This window comes from Silurus aristotelis (genome assembly GCF_946808225.1).
Source record: "Silurus aristotelis genome assembly, chromosome: 5".
Lineage (NCBI taxonomy): Eukaryota > Metazoa > Chordata > Actinopteri > Siluriformes > Siluridae > Silurus > Silurus aristotelis.
This window is the reverse complement of record NC_139578.1, coordinates 7211013-7224944: the sequence shown is the minus strand read 5'-3', so window position 1 is coordinate 7224944 and position 13932 is coordinate 7211013. Positions and strand designations below refer to the sequence as shown.

General features: G+C 39.3%; 1 protein-coding gene across 1 annotated transcript in view; it reads left to right on the top strand.

Annotated features, from left to right (window-relative positions):
• The first annotated feature begins 228 nt into the window (after positions 1-228).
• slc6a9 (solute carrier family 6 member 9) overlaps positions 229-13932 on the top strand; it is a 38767-nt gene continuing 25063 nt past the window's right edge. Inside the window, exon 1 of the mRNA XM_083541743.1 lies at positions 229-593. Coding sequence (XP_083397869.1) covers positions 552-593 — 42 coding nt within the window. The 5' untranslated portion in view covers positions 229-551. The remainder of the gene's footprint in view (positions 594-13932) is intronic.

The window sequence follows — 13932 nt, the reverse complement described above, 5'->3', positions numbered from 1 at the left end:
AGAAACTGTGGAACAGAATCTTGTGGATGCGCACAGTCCTCTCGCCCTTTCATCTAGCAAACTCCAGGCAGCTAAGCTAGCAGTTTCCTGATACTCAGTATGCACCCAAAGTGCTTTGAACGACAACGAATCTATTCATCGCAAAAGTAGAGGCAAGGGCTGTGGATCTGCTCAGCTCCCCCCTACGAGTGTAGACGAATACGGCAGGGGGGGCATTTTCTCCAAAGTATAATAGAGCAGAAAAGGGACTGGAAATGAGGTAAAGCAAGGGAATGGATGAAGGAGGGAATGTGAGAGAGGCAGTGTGGGTTTGCTGGAGGGTGGGAGAAAAAGAGAGAACGCTTCCACACCGAATGATTGAAAGAGGCGGAGAGGAAGCAGAACTCCCTCAAATGAAATGAGGTGAAAATAATTCAGGCATTAATCAAGCCTAGCCGAAAGGAGGGTACCCGCCTCCCCCCCTCGTGCACGCGCCTTCTGTGAAAGCGAATGGAAAGGTGAATGAAGAACTCAAGATCGGAACCTAGAGAAACTGCAGGTGCTGGTAAACCATGGCGGAGTCCACCAACACCGTGGCGTTTCAGGCCGATCAGGTCAGTGTTTTTCTTCCTGTGTCTTTGGTAGAACGTCTAGAACTGCAATGACAAACAGTTCCGTCTTTTTTTTTATGCAAAAAGTTTGACACCTTCGCTACAATTAAAAAAATCATTAAGGCAGAACATAAAAAAATATGTAATTTTTTTAATTCACTAAGTGCACGAGTACATATCCCAAGCATCAAAGCGGCAATTGTGTGAAGCTGCCCGGACGACGGTGCAGGGTCCTGAAAGAATTGAATTAATCAAGGCCAAGCATTGTTTGCACCGCCTTATTTTTCAGCCATCATTCAGGGGGCCTGTGACGACTCAATAGTCCATATACCACGTGAGAAGGGAGCTGCAGCTCCTTAAAAAACAAACCACGTGTGGGCCGGGCTGAAACGTTTTTATAACTAATTGCAGTGGGAAGTTCGGGCCGCACTAGCAGAAGGGCTGTGTGATAAAGTTTTAAGGAAGTGGGCAGGAGAACTGTGTGACTGAATGACAGAGCGAAGAAGGAAAGTGTCCAGGCTTTTTTTTTAAAAGGAGTCTGACTCATATTTATGCCTTTCTTTCTTCTTCTGCTTCCCTTTTACCCGCTAGGGCACTTAAACAATCCCCAGTAAGATTTGCTCAGAGAAAAAGAGCCGCTGATATCCGTTAAGCCACTTTGTACGTCCCAGATTTACATGTGGTGTATTTGCCACTTTGTTCAATGAGCCTGGAGATGTAACAACAATGTCAATGAAATAGAAATTTATGAATGGACATCAGTTTTATATGTTTTATTTTATATGTGTACTGTATTTGTTTCAATATAATGTTGCCTTCAACTTAAATATATTATTGGTCTTTTATTCCAGGGACATGCATATATAGTTTTGATTCACTGTACATAAAGGGAAAAACAGTATAATTGAACATTATGTTTTTACTGGCGGAGGGATATATGGTACATTGCACCAGCCGATGTCTGATTGGTTTGATCATTGTTGGACGTCTCTACACACAAAAAAAAAATTATTTATTTGATATGTGCAAAACTACATACACACATTAGCATTGAGCCCCAGGAAGATTTGTCGGAAATAAGAGCCACTGTGGAGCCACTGTGCTTCTGAGTTTACATGCAAAGCAAATAAAAATGGAAAAGAAGATCAGTTTAAAAGAAACATAGGATATGAAAAAAATTTTATTCAAGTTTTTTGTTTAGGCTAACTGATGTAACTAATTTGAAATATAGTAAAGGCTCTAATGGCTAAGAATGTATTTGAGGTACCTTCTCTTGTAGATGAATGTATGTAATAATAATTTTTCCACAATTTCAGGTTTGAGGAGAGTTGAAAAAAGCTTAATATTAATAGTACCAGCAGTTCAGTCAGGAGCTGTTTGTTGGCAGTGGCAATTGGTGGATAGAAAAAAAAAATTATAATTAATTAAAAAGGAACACTTTTTGATATAATATTTTTTTTCCACAGATTATATATGGTTGTATAATATCTAAAATGGAAACACACTTTTTTTACTTTAATATAAGTAATATTATTTATTATTAGTTTATGATAAAGTTTGTCAAAATATACTTGTGTAATGTTAGCTTAGTCAAATAAATCTGAATAAACTGTACATCATGGAAGTATATTTTGCTTAAGCAAGGAATAAATTGTTAGATTACATTTACAACTTTATTTCTATGAAATTTTCTTTACAAGCTGCTAATATTTGATGTAATCAGTCCTCCTGTGTACTGAATTGCTAAAAGGCAAACCGTATGGTTCAGTAATAATTGCACTAATAAGGCAAGAGGTTACATGAAGCTATATTCTCTGACGGAGCCTCACTTGCTTTAACAGCATGGACAAATGAAATGAGGTGTGCAGAGGATTGGCGAACAGGTCAGCATGTAGTCGCATCATGCTTCTCCTCAACACATTCAGCATTTAACTGTTAATACAGTAACAAAAAAAAAAATATGTCAAACGTTTTATTCAATGCACTGGAATGCACAGATGATGATAATCTTGTCCTAGAACTTGTGCGTCGGTTATATGATCTCACAAGTGATGTTTACTTTTTGCATGTGGTAATCTGGTATGTTCAACAAATGGACATCTTATGTCATTCCCAACACAAGGACGTACCATCAGAGAGGTACACTCAAGAGTGCGAGCGACATAGGGACAGCCATATGGTCTTTTGAAGGCAGCCGCCGTGCAGAATCCTCCTCTGACTATCCTCCAAGGCATACAGCTGCCAGTCACTAGTGCATATGATGTACTAAGCACTCTCTTGTTCTGTTTCTTTTTGATAATTTTTTAAGGCTTTTCTAGGTTGTTTTGTGTGTTGTAACTGTCTGTATCCTAGATGTATCAAGCAACACGCATCAGCTGCTGATACACCTAATCTGTAACATTGTAATCTGTATCCAATAATGTGGCAACAGCACAATGCATAAAATAAGTAAGTCGAGCACTTTGGTTAAGGCTAACAAAAACATCAGACTGGGGAAAAATGTGATCTCTGCGATTTTAAATGTTGCTTCATTGTTAATGCCAGACATGTAGGCTTAAAAAAAATGGCAAAAATACAATTAAAGTCAAACGCATTACTTCTTTAGGTAGAAATGCCTTGATGATGAGAGAGATCAGAGGAGAATAACCTGACCTGGACATCTGCAGTAGCTAAAAAAATCAAACAATCTATACAGCTGTAATGAGCAGAAAAGCATTTCAAAAACACTTATTAATGCTTGAGGTGGATGAGCTACAACAGAGAGCTCATCAGGAGACAGCGTCAACCTTTCGTCAACCTTTTGTCAACTGGACAGTTAAAGAAATAAATGCAGTTGCATGTATAGTAAAATTATACATTTTAAAATAGAATGTTGTGTGCTTCGGTTTTATTTTCCATGACCTAGAGATTGCCACCTCACAGCACAATTGTTATCACTTGTCTTTCTTGTATTATGAGAAAGACAGAGATGAGCAGGTCGGAATAAGACAGAGATAACTGAAGTGAATGCTAGCGTGTCTGCCTTCTTCACACTCGTGTCCTGTCACACAGTTCTAATTCTTTCATACCCCAATCTTTGCGATCTCTGCGAAAAGCTTGTTACATACAAGCACTATCCAAAATGTGGTGAACGGTGAGAACACAATGGAATGAATCTAGGTCTGGATTATGCAATAAATGTGCTTATCTGTATTTTGTGTCCATAATCAAAATATAACTTCACTATCTTCTGGTGTTTCTTTTACATGCCTTTGGGGAAAACTATTGGTAATAGTTACTCACGGTTAGTTATAAATAAGCTACTTTTACTTTTTAGGCAGAACTTGTAAGATTCTTTAAAGGTTAGTTTTTTTTTTTTTTACAGCCTCCAGGTGATTTATATTGTTTGTGACATGCTGAGGGAGTTTCCCAACCAAACATTCCACGAGGAAGGAGAAGTTTGTCCTGTAATGCAAAGTGTTTATTAGCAAATTGATTAGCATTTTCAAAGTATATTATATTGCTATAATAGACCTATGACAGTCATTTATTTCTTGTTTACATGTAGATATGAGGATGTTTGATAGTAGAGGGAAGCTAATTGACTCCAGCCACAGCATTTACATGGCAAAAATCATATTGTAGGTTTGCTGAAAATGCAAAAACCAATTGTGACTAGACAGTATTGCTTGAATATGTAAGGTCAACAGATTCTTGGCATTTTGCAGTGTATAAATTCATTACTTTCCACTGCGAGTTTTGGTGCCACTTAACAATCTAGTAACTATTACACACTATCTTCTTCTTCTTCTTCTTCTTCTTTCGGCTGCTCCCATTAGTTGTCGCCACAGGGGTCGACATCCGTCTCCATACCACCCTGTCCTCTACATCTACACTTTAATTTAAAACAAAAAATTCCACTCAAACATTTGAAAGAAACTACTTAACCTTCTTCTAATGCAAAAATTATTTCTTATCAAAGAGATTTTTCAGAGGAAGTTTTAAAATAATATTATTACCATTTGATAAACCTAATAAAACTGCTCAAAGACTGGCATCTACTAGCCTCTGCCAGGAAGTTATAACTTGGCCAAAGATATGTCAGTATTTTGTATTGGTTTTAACTTCCGTTTTACATGACCTGGTCACCGGTGGACAGTCGAGGTTGTTAGCCATGTACACTTGGTAATTTTATGCGTTTCATAAGTGTCCACCGATCATATGTCATATCATTCCTTTAGGAGCAGGGTTGCAAATTTGACAAAAGCAAATTCTAGTACTGCATTGTCATTGGTGATCAGATCAGTGGATGAAAATTGATAAATCTGGGATTGTCAAGAACAATTAAGAAATGTGTTTATGGTTTACAGAAACCATAGGTTTCATATAAACAGGTTTATAAAATTACTATAGTTAATATAACATGTGGTTTATTGGTATAAATGAAAAAATCACCTTTTATAGCTTTGATTCATACAGTAACCCGATGTATTTGCGTTCAGACTAGACATACAATGTGGACACATGCGTCCCAGACCACATTTTGCCACCTTGTCCGTGTAAGTTGTGTTCATTTATATTTATTATTAGAATTTTTTTTATTAAACAAAAAACTGTGTGTGTGTGTGTGTGTGTGTGTGTGTGTGTGTGTGTGTGTGTGTGTGTGTGTGTGTGTTTGTGTGTTAAGTTAAAACTATGAAAATGACAAGTGGACAAAAATGTGGCATTAAGTTGCGATTAATCCTGATTAACATAAATAACTCATGTCAATCATGCGATTAATCATGTCTGATATTTAACCGATTGACAGCCCTCATACATACATACATACATACATACATACATACATACACAGACACACACACACACACACACACACATATATATATATATATATATATATATATATATATATATATATATATATATATATATATATATATATATATATATATATATATACTATACAAATTCATATTTAAGTTGACTGCAAGTGATGGAAACAGCGGATTCAGTACAACGGATTATTGTATTATAATAGAATAATTATATTATGATTATAATAACTAGTGTGTGTGTGTGTGTGTGTGTGTGTGTGTGTGTGTGTGTGTGTGTGTGTGTGTGTGTGTGTGTGTCTGTCTGTGTGTCTGTCTGTGTGTCTGTCTGTGTGTGTGTCTGTGAGTGTGTCTGTGTGTCTGTGTGTAGAGGACAGGTGAACAGCTTGCATTGGCTTAGATCTCCTCAGGCTACATTCCTGCATCACTTGACAGCTATGCTCACTGAGCACTAATTAAATGATCTAGTTAAGCACATGCTGTGCATAGCTACGGCTAGACCTCGCTCTTAATGCCGATCAGTTTTGGGAGGTTTGTACACGTTCAAGCTTGTACTAACCTCGGACCAAGGAGAACAAACCGATCAGCACATCTTTGACTGGTTTCTAGTTCAGAAAATTTGATATAATTTATTGAGTACCAAATGAATGAACTGGGTATTGTGGAGAAACCTATGCTAGTTTACTGTATATATAATAAGTGTCAGCTGCTACACTGCCCACTGCATAGGCTGTTTCTCTTTATAGTCCTGGTTAACAATAATTTAAAGTTATTTGGTGGAAAAAATTCAAATGTATCACACTAAGATCTGCTTAGTCTCTATCCATTAGAATGCAAGTACAGTATATGAGTGACAAGAGGTGCTCTATGTAGTAATGGAGGTTGTAGCTTACTGTAGTTGTTAAGGCTTTGGATTCAAAGGTCATCCCAAGCTGCTGCTCCTGGGCCCTTAGCAAGGCCCTTAATCCCATAGCTGCTCAGTCGTATGATTGAGATAAATCTAAGTTTCTCTGTATAAGGGCCTCTTCCAGCTGCCATGAATGTATTGTACAATATAATTAATTTACAATATAATTAATTTAAATATAATTATATTACGTTAAACAAAAAATAATTGTAGAAGTGCAAAAACAACAGATAGGGGAAACAAAGGACATGTATGTTGCATTTACAAACCAAACATTCATTACTTTTTTCCAAGAAACATTGTGGTGTAAATCAAAAGAAAAGAAGTGTTTTTAAAACGGTGACAGTCTTAAGTTGTGTTTTACAAAAATGCTGATGTGGATTGGACAGGATTTAACATTTCTGGTCTAGACTAGAGACAGTCCTGACTACAACACTGATAATAGATATAGAAGCTTAGCAAAACTGTTATTTGGATTTTTTATTTTATTTTGCAAATGGAAGTTTATTAATGGGTTTTAATTTTGACTTTGACTTTGTGTGTATATTTAAACCTGCAGCTCAAATACCAGGCTACAGAAATAGCTAGACCTAGCTTTAACCCAATGCAACACAAATGTATCAACACAGTTTTTGATTGATATGACCTGACCCCTACCATGCCCTCTTTCCTAACCCAGCAACCTAATGCTTTCCAAGGTTGCCCTTCCCAAGCCCAGTTGTCCTTTCAAGTTATTCATCAAACATGTACTTTGTTTTTAGAAGCTATGGAACCAATGAGTGTGCAGAATTGTGGCCCACCACTTCCAGGGTGAAAAGCCTTAGCCTAGTGTCTGTGGCAGAATTACTTTCACCTCACAGAGAATGCATAATGGGCCCTTTAATAGCTTTGTCCACACAACTTTATCTAATCCCACTGGAAGAGAATGAAGCCTCTCTTATTTACCTCCTGAGTGAAGTTTAGGGAAATTTGAGGGGCCTTCAGCAGATGGTGGTCCAAAAAATACTGTTGGCTAATGCAGATATCATGAACTTAACCTATTATTATTATTATAATTATTTTTTTTTTTTTTTGAGGTTGTATTTTTGACATGTTGCTTTAGCCAAGTGCGCTACTTTTTTTATATATATATATAAATTGGAGGTTCTCTAAGGAGTCCTTGCAGCTTTGTTGCAGTTTTCTGAAAATCTTCTCATTACGCTTATATTATTGTATTCCTAATATCAGCTGAACCGTGTTAATTGCCCTGTAACTTTTTCCTGAATCTTCACTCTCTTCAAACTGGGACTTTTACTCTCCTGTGGTGAAGGAATTTCTCCCCAAGGAGAGAAAGACGGTAAACATGGTGTTAGAAATGCAGCCTCCAGGAGTCGTTTGAGTTCAGAAGGTTGGGCAGGAGGTCAGCCCACCATCATCGATGAACCTTGTATAACCAAGGTATTTGAACAGATGGCTTCAGCTGTTTCGAAATGTGTTGCTTTGATTCTGAGAAGAAAAAAAATTCTTACTGTCCTTAAGGTTGTTGTTTTATATATTTTACTTGTTTGTCCCAAAAATCAAATATTCAGACTTTTCTCTATTGGTCACTATTTAAATCATAGATATTGCTGTCTTTACTCATGTATTAGAAGTTGGATGTCAAGTGATCTGTTAATTAGAAACCTAGACTTAATGAGCCTCTTTATGAAAGGTTAGGACTTTAGACCTTCAGACCTCTTTAACCTGTACAATAGTAAGTAAAATCGATCTTTTTAATAAGCAACTTTGTTACAACATGAGGTTGTATATGAAGGTTGAATTGAGATGTGTAGGGATGTCTATGCGTCTCCTTTTTTTTTTTTTGCATGAACATACTTGCATGGTGAAAGCTGTGGTTAGCACCAACTAGATGTTTAATCTTCACACATATACTCCAAGAAACCTTCCCAAAAAAGGTTCTCTTGAGCAGATTTTAATTTAGAGTTAAATAAGGAGTTGATTATTGTCCAATAACTGAAAACCTGAGTTTTATTCTTCAGAGAAAACTGTTAATAAGTACATATTTTTAGGGACAATACTATAATTTTACTTGATATGACTGAATGTTTTAAAATGTAATAATGTAATTCAAGGTAAATATACATGTCATAATACACAATAGTTAACTGTTTTTGAATTTGAATGAATAATTTATGTCCCAAAAAATGTTGATGGTTGAAAGTACATTATAATTGCTCTGTCAATATTAATATAACAAAAAATATACCTAAAACTAATAATATCAGGGCTGTTTTGTTATTAAAATCAAATCAACACCATCTTATTATCACTATGTTTTCAAAATGTCAATGTCTACTATCACTTTCTCTACAAAAAAGTCATGACCAATGACCTAAAACATTCACCTCATTTAAAAAACCCAGCTATTCCATATCTCACCTGCCTGTATCAGATTCAATAGTTGACTTATTCTTCCTGTATGTGCAGAGTTCCCAGGTTTTATTTCTTTGTCATCCAGCCATCTTCATTCCGCAAGTTTTTTTTCTCCGAAATAATGCGTGTACATATACACATGTGCTTGCAAAGGGGCACATGCTTAGACAGGGTCCTACTGAGGCCATGTTTACATGTGTGTACACTTGTGTAACAGGGCAGATGATCCCAGCTGGGATCCTTTGTTCTTGGGGGTTTTTTTTGTCTCTTTCAGTGGGTGCAGTTTTAAAAACAGCAAGACCGAAAACAGCATAGTGGTTCCCATGACTGAACAAAATACATTCAGTCTAAGACTAAACATTGCTGTGACTTGAGTAAATAGGTCACTTTATCAAGTAGACTTTGTAAACGTAAATGACGAAAAATTAGTGATACCTTGTGGTCAGTTATTTAATTGCAGGCACTTAAAAGTAAAATACTACTATAAAATAGGTATTCTGTTTATACTGGATGAAAACATGAGGCACTGAAACAGGTTTTTATACTCCTCAGCTATTTTGACTCTGCTGCATTTGAATCTCTCTTGGGATTGAAGTTAAAAACTTAAAAGCCAAATACTGTTTGTAACTTGTGACGTAATATAATTTGTTACATCCCTATAAGCAAAATGAGAAAAAGAATATGAATGCTGCCAGTTTCTTTGCTCTGTAAGCGCATGCAAAGCAGAGGTGGCAAAACTACACACATCCTTCACTCAAGTAGAAGTACAGTTCCTTATGTTTTAAAAGACTCTGGTAAAAGTTTAAGTATTGACTACACTTTTTCACTCAAGTTAAAGTAAAGAAGTTTGGGCTCTGACTTAGGTAAAAAGTTGCTATTACTAGTACCTGTTTCAGTGTCACGCTGGTAACTGCACCTCACATCATATTAATATATTGACATACACTGCTCAAATAAATAAAGGGAACACTTAAACAACACATCCTAGATCTGAATGAATGAAATATTCTTATTAAATACTTTGTTCTTTACATAGATGAATGTGCTGACAACAAAATCACACAAAAATTATCAATGAAAATCTAATTTATTAACCCATGGAGGTCTGGACTTGGAGTCACACACAAAATTTAAGTGGAAAAACACGCTACAGGCTGATCCAACTTTGATGTAGTGTCTTTAAAACAAGTCAAAATGAGGCTCAGAAGTGTGTGTGGCATCCACATGCCTGTATGACCTCCCTACAATGCCTGGGCATGCTCCTGACCTGGACTAAAGCATCCGCCAACGCCTGGACAGTCTGTGGTGCAACGTGGAATTGGTGGATGGAGCGAGACATGATGTCCCAGATGTGCTGAATTGGATTCAGGTCTGGAGAACGGCCAGGCCAGTCCATAGCATCAATGCCTTCGTTTTGCAGGAACTGCTGACACACTCCAGCCACATGAGGTCTAGCATTGTCTTGCATTAGGAGGAACCCAGGGCCAACAGCACCGGCATATGGCTCACAAGGGGTCTGAGGATCTTATCTCAGTACCTAATGGCAGTCAGGCTACCTCTGGTGAGCAAATGGAGAGCTGTGCGGCCCTCCAATGAAATGCCACCCCAGTGTGAACCTGCTTTCATCTGTGAAGAGCACAGGGTGCCAGTGGCAAATTTGCCATTGTTGGTGTTCTCTGGCAAATGCCAAACGTTCTGCACGGTGTTGGGCTGTAAGCACAACCCCCACCTGTGGACGTCGGGCCCTCATACCACCCTCATGGAGTCTGTTTCTGACCATTAGATGAGACACATGCACATTTGTGGCCTGCTGGAGGTAATTTTGCAGGGCTCTGGCAGTGCTCCTCCTGTTCCTCCTTGCACAAAGGCGGAGGTAGCGGTCCTGCTGCTGGGTTGTTGCCCCCCTACGGCCTCCTCCACGTCTCCTGATGTACTGGAGTGTCTCCTGGTAGCGTCTCCATGCTCTGGACACTACGCTGACAGACACAGCAAACCTTCTTGCCACAGCTCGCATTGATGTGCCATCCTGGATGAGCTGCACTACCTGATCCACTTATGTGGGTTGTAGACTTCGTTTAATGCTACCACTAGAGTGAAAGCACCGCCAGCATTCAAAAGTGATCAAAACATCAGCCTGAAAGCATAGGAACTGATGAGTGGTCTGTGGTCACCACCTGCAGAACCACTCTTCTATTGGGGGTGTCTTGCTAATTGCTTATAATTTCCACCTGTTGTCTATTCCATTTGAACAACAGCATGTAAAATTGATTGTCAATCAGTGTTGCTTCCTAAGTGGGCAGTTTAATTTTACAGAAGGGTGATTGACTTGAAGTTACATTGTTTTGTTTAAGTGTTCCCTTTATTTTTTTGAGCAGTGTAAATGAATTTAAAATGTTGTTACCTTATGAATGTATACAGGCTGAACAACCACCATATAGAACACAAGCAGAGAAAAGATGATGATGATCAGGTGATCAAAAATGTCCCTGTTCTTATTCATGTTTACATCGCTGACTCACTCTGTCTTATCCACGCTAGTCATACTTCTTGTTGCCTTCTGCCTTGCTCGTTGTTAGCTTCATAGACTAGCCTACATCTGTGGTGCGTGATAGCCAGGAAATAATTAAATAGATTGAAAAAGTGGTGCAATGACACAAAATAGGTTGATGGGCTAAAAATGGTGTGCAATGAAAAGACAAATATTGATAATGTCACCATTAAGCAAAATAATAACTTAAAACTAAAGTAACAAGCCTGGGTTGTAAATGTAAGAAGTAGAAAGTACATATATTTGTGTAAAAATGCAATGAGTAAAATTAAAAAGTTAATAAAAAAAAAGTTAAGTAAAAATAAATAGTGATGAAAAGTACTGTTACCAGAAAAATATATTTAAGCACGGTAAAAATGTATTTGTACTTCATTACTTCCCACCTCTGATGCAAAGCTTATAAACAGCTTTTTTTAAATGCATTAAAGTTACAGGCCCGAGTAGCTCTAGGTTCTCTTTTACTATAGTGAACCTATTTGTGCAACATTTTGGACTAAAATTGCAGCACAGCAGCAGTCAGTATCGTTGCATAAAACAAGCCAGTAAACAATAGCAAGTAGCTTAGCAATAAAAAAGCCGACATTTGTGATAACTAATGTTAATAAACATCTTCTAAAAATATAACTTTATGTGGGCAGTGTAATTTATTTAACCTGGTAGTGTGTTAAAAGAGCTATTGCTATAAACCCATTTAAAAGTAGACGAGAGGGATTTTTGTGTTTGTGTGCTTCGTCCTTGTTCGCTTTTCTGGTCATATACATAAAGCAGTGTAGGTGTATCTTCTTCATGGCTTCTCCAGCACACAACCAGAACCTAACCTTGCTCTCATTTCTTCATCACAGAGAATAGGTGGCTAGCCAGGTTTGCACAAATCTGTACTTAGACATTCAGCAATTAATCTGTTTGTAGCCACATTTCCCTTTCAGGAACTTGAGCTGCATCAACAACGCGTGTATTTAGTCCAATGGAAGGCACGGCACCACCGGCGGGGTGACTTCACGACCAGGAAGCTATAAAAAGCACATGGAGTAAAGCCGGCGCTAGCTTCTGTTTGTTTGTTCTGTCTGTTTGTCTGAATGGTCAGTGGTAAATGTCAGAAAAATTATATATAAAGAAAAATTAAGGCAAGCAAGAAAGCTAAGCACACTTTCCGGCTGTGTGTTCCTCCCTGACCCCGCTATATTATGGGGGGGATACACACAACCTGTGTGTGGCTTTCCTGGGAGTGGAGAATGCTAAATCGGTAAATTGCGCTCGCATGTCTATATCCGCTCCTGGTCGACACTCTTCAAAGATGCCCCTGCTTCTCGTGGTACTGGCCCCCCTCTTGCTGAGGCAGAGGGGCACGCTATTTCCTGGGGCTTGCAGGTGGACCTGGCAAAGGGTCTGGAGATTGGTTTGTCTCTTTCTCCTTCCTCACCTGCCTGGTCCAGCACTCGCTCGCAAGTCTCAGAAGCACGCGAGCAGGGGTTTGAGGAGCTATTGGAGGTTATGACCCGCACCATAGCCAAACTTGATATAAATTGCAACCAGCATCTCAGCTTCCGCATCAGGTTTTGCCCAGGGCCCTGGGGTGTCCAGGTCCTGGGCTAAGCCTTTTTCGGCCCGCTTTCTTAAAGACTTCCGTGTACTCCAACATTGAAAACCCAGACTCTGCCCACCAAGCCCCTTCGAAATACGTCGGCCGCTGCGTGCCTGCACACCATGGCAGTGTTGCAGGCCTATCAGGCTGACCTGCTGCGAGAGCTGGACGTGAGTGGCATCCCGGGCGGCGAAGAGGTCCAGGAGCTCCGCTGTACAGCAGATTGGGCCTTTAGGGCAACTAAAGAGACCGCTGTGGCCATTGTCTATGGCCGCCCTTGTGTCGACTGAGAGACACTTATGGCACACACTGTCGGATCTTTTCGATAGGTATAGGGCCGTGCTGCTTGACGCCCCTCTGGTACTGACTGGCCTATTCTGCAAATTTGTTAATACGGTTGTCGAGAGGTTCCAGGAGCAGTCGCCAGTATTTCAGCGGTTCAGAAATAGAGCGTCGCGACTAGGGACCTTGTGCGATGCTCTGGGCTAAAGCCCCGAGAAATTACAGATTTGAGGATAATTTTCAATAAGAGGGCTTTGGCCAAATGATCCTGACACAGAATGTTCTGGTGATTTTGCCAGAAGGGTGCGCTGTGCTCCTAATTATACGGTGCCCACCACGCCCTGGCACCCCCAGGGAGCTGGTCCCTGCCACGCTTAGTGCTTCAGGTCACGGCCAACCCCAATGAGTACGCTCCTTGGTTTCCTAGGAGGCCCCTAGAGCTGCACCAGCATGTAGCTCCGGCTCTAGGCTTACCAGAGGTCAGTTTTGAGGGACTGATATCCTTAAAAGACTACCTGTGGGTCCTGTGTACTGGTGTACTGTAGACAGAGAATATACGATTCAGTTCGGGTCTCATCCGCCACCATTCAGCGGTGCGTGTTCCACCCTTGTGGGATCAGATAAGGCTCTGGTCATGGAACAGGAAGTAGACACTCTCCTGAGGAAGGAGGCCATTGTGATCCCTCCACTACATACAATCAAGGTCATGTGGCGAGCCCTACATGCCGGAGATGGATGCTTTCCTCATGGGAGATACAGTCATGAAAGGTCTCTTGGCCTGAACAAGTATGTTGAGA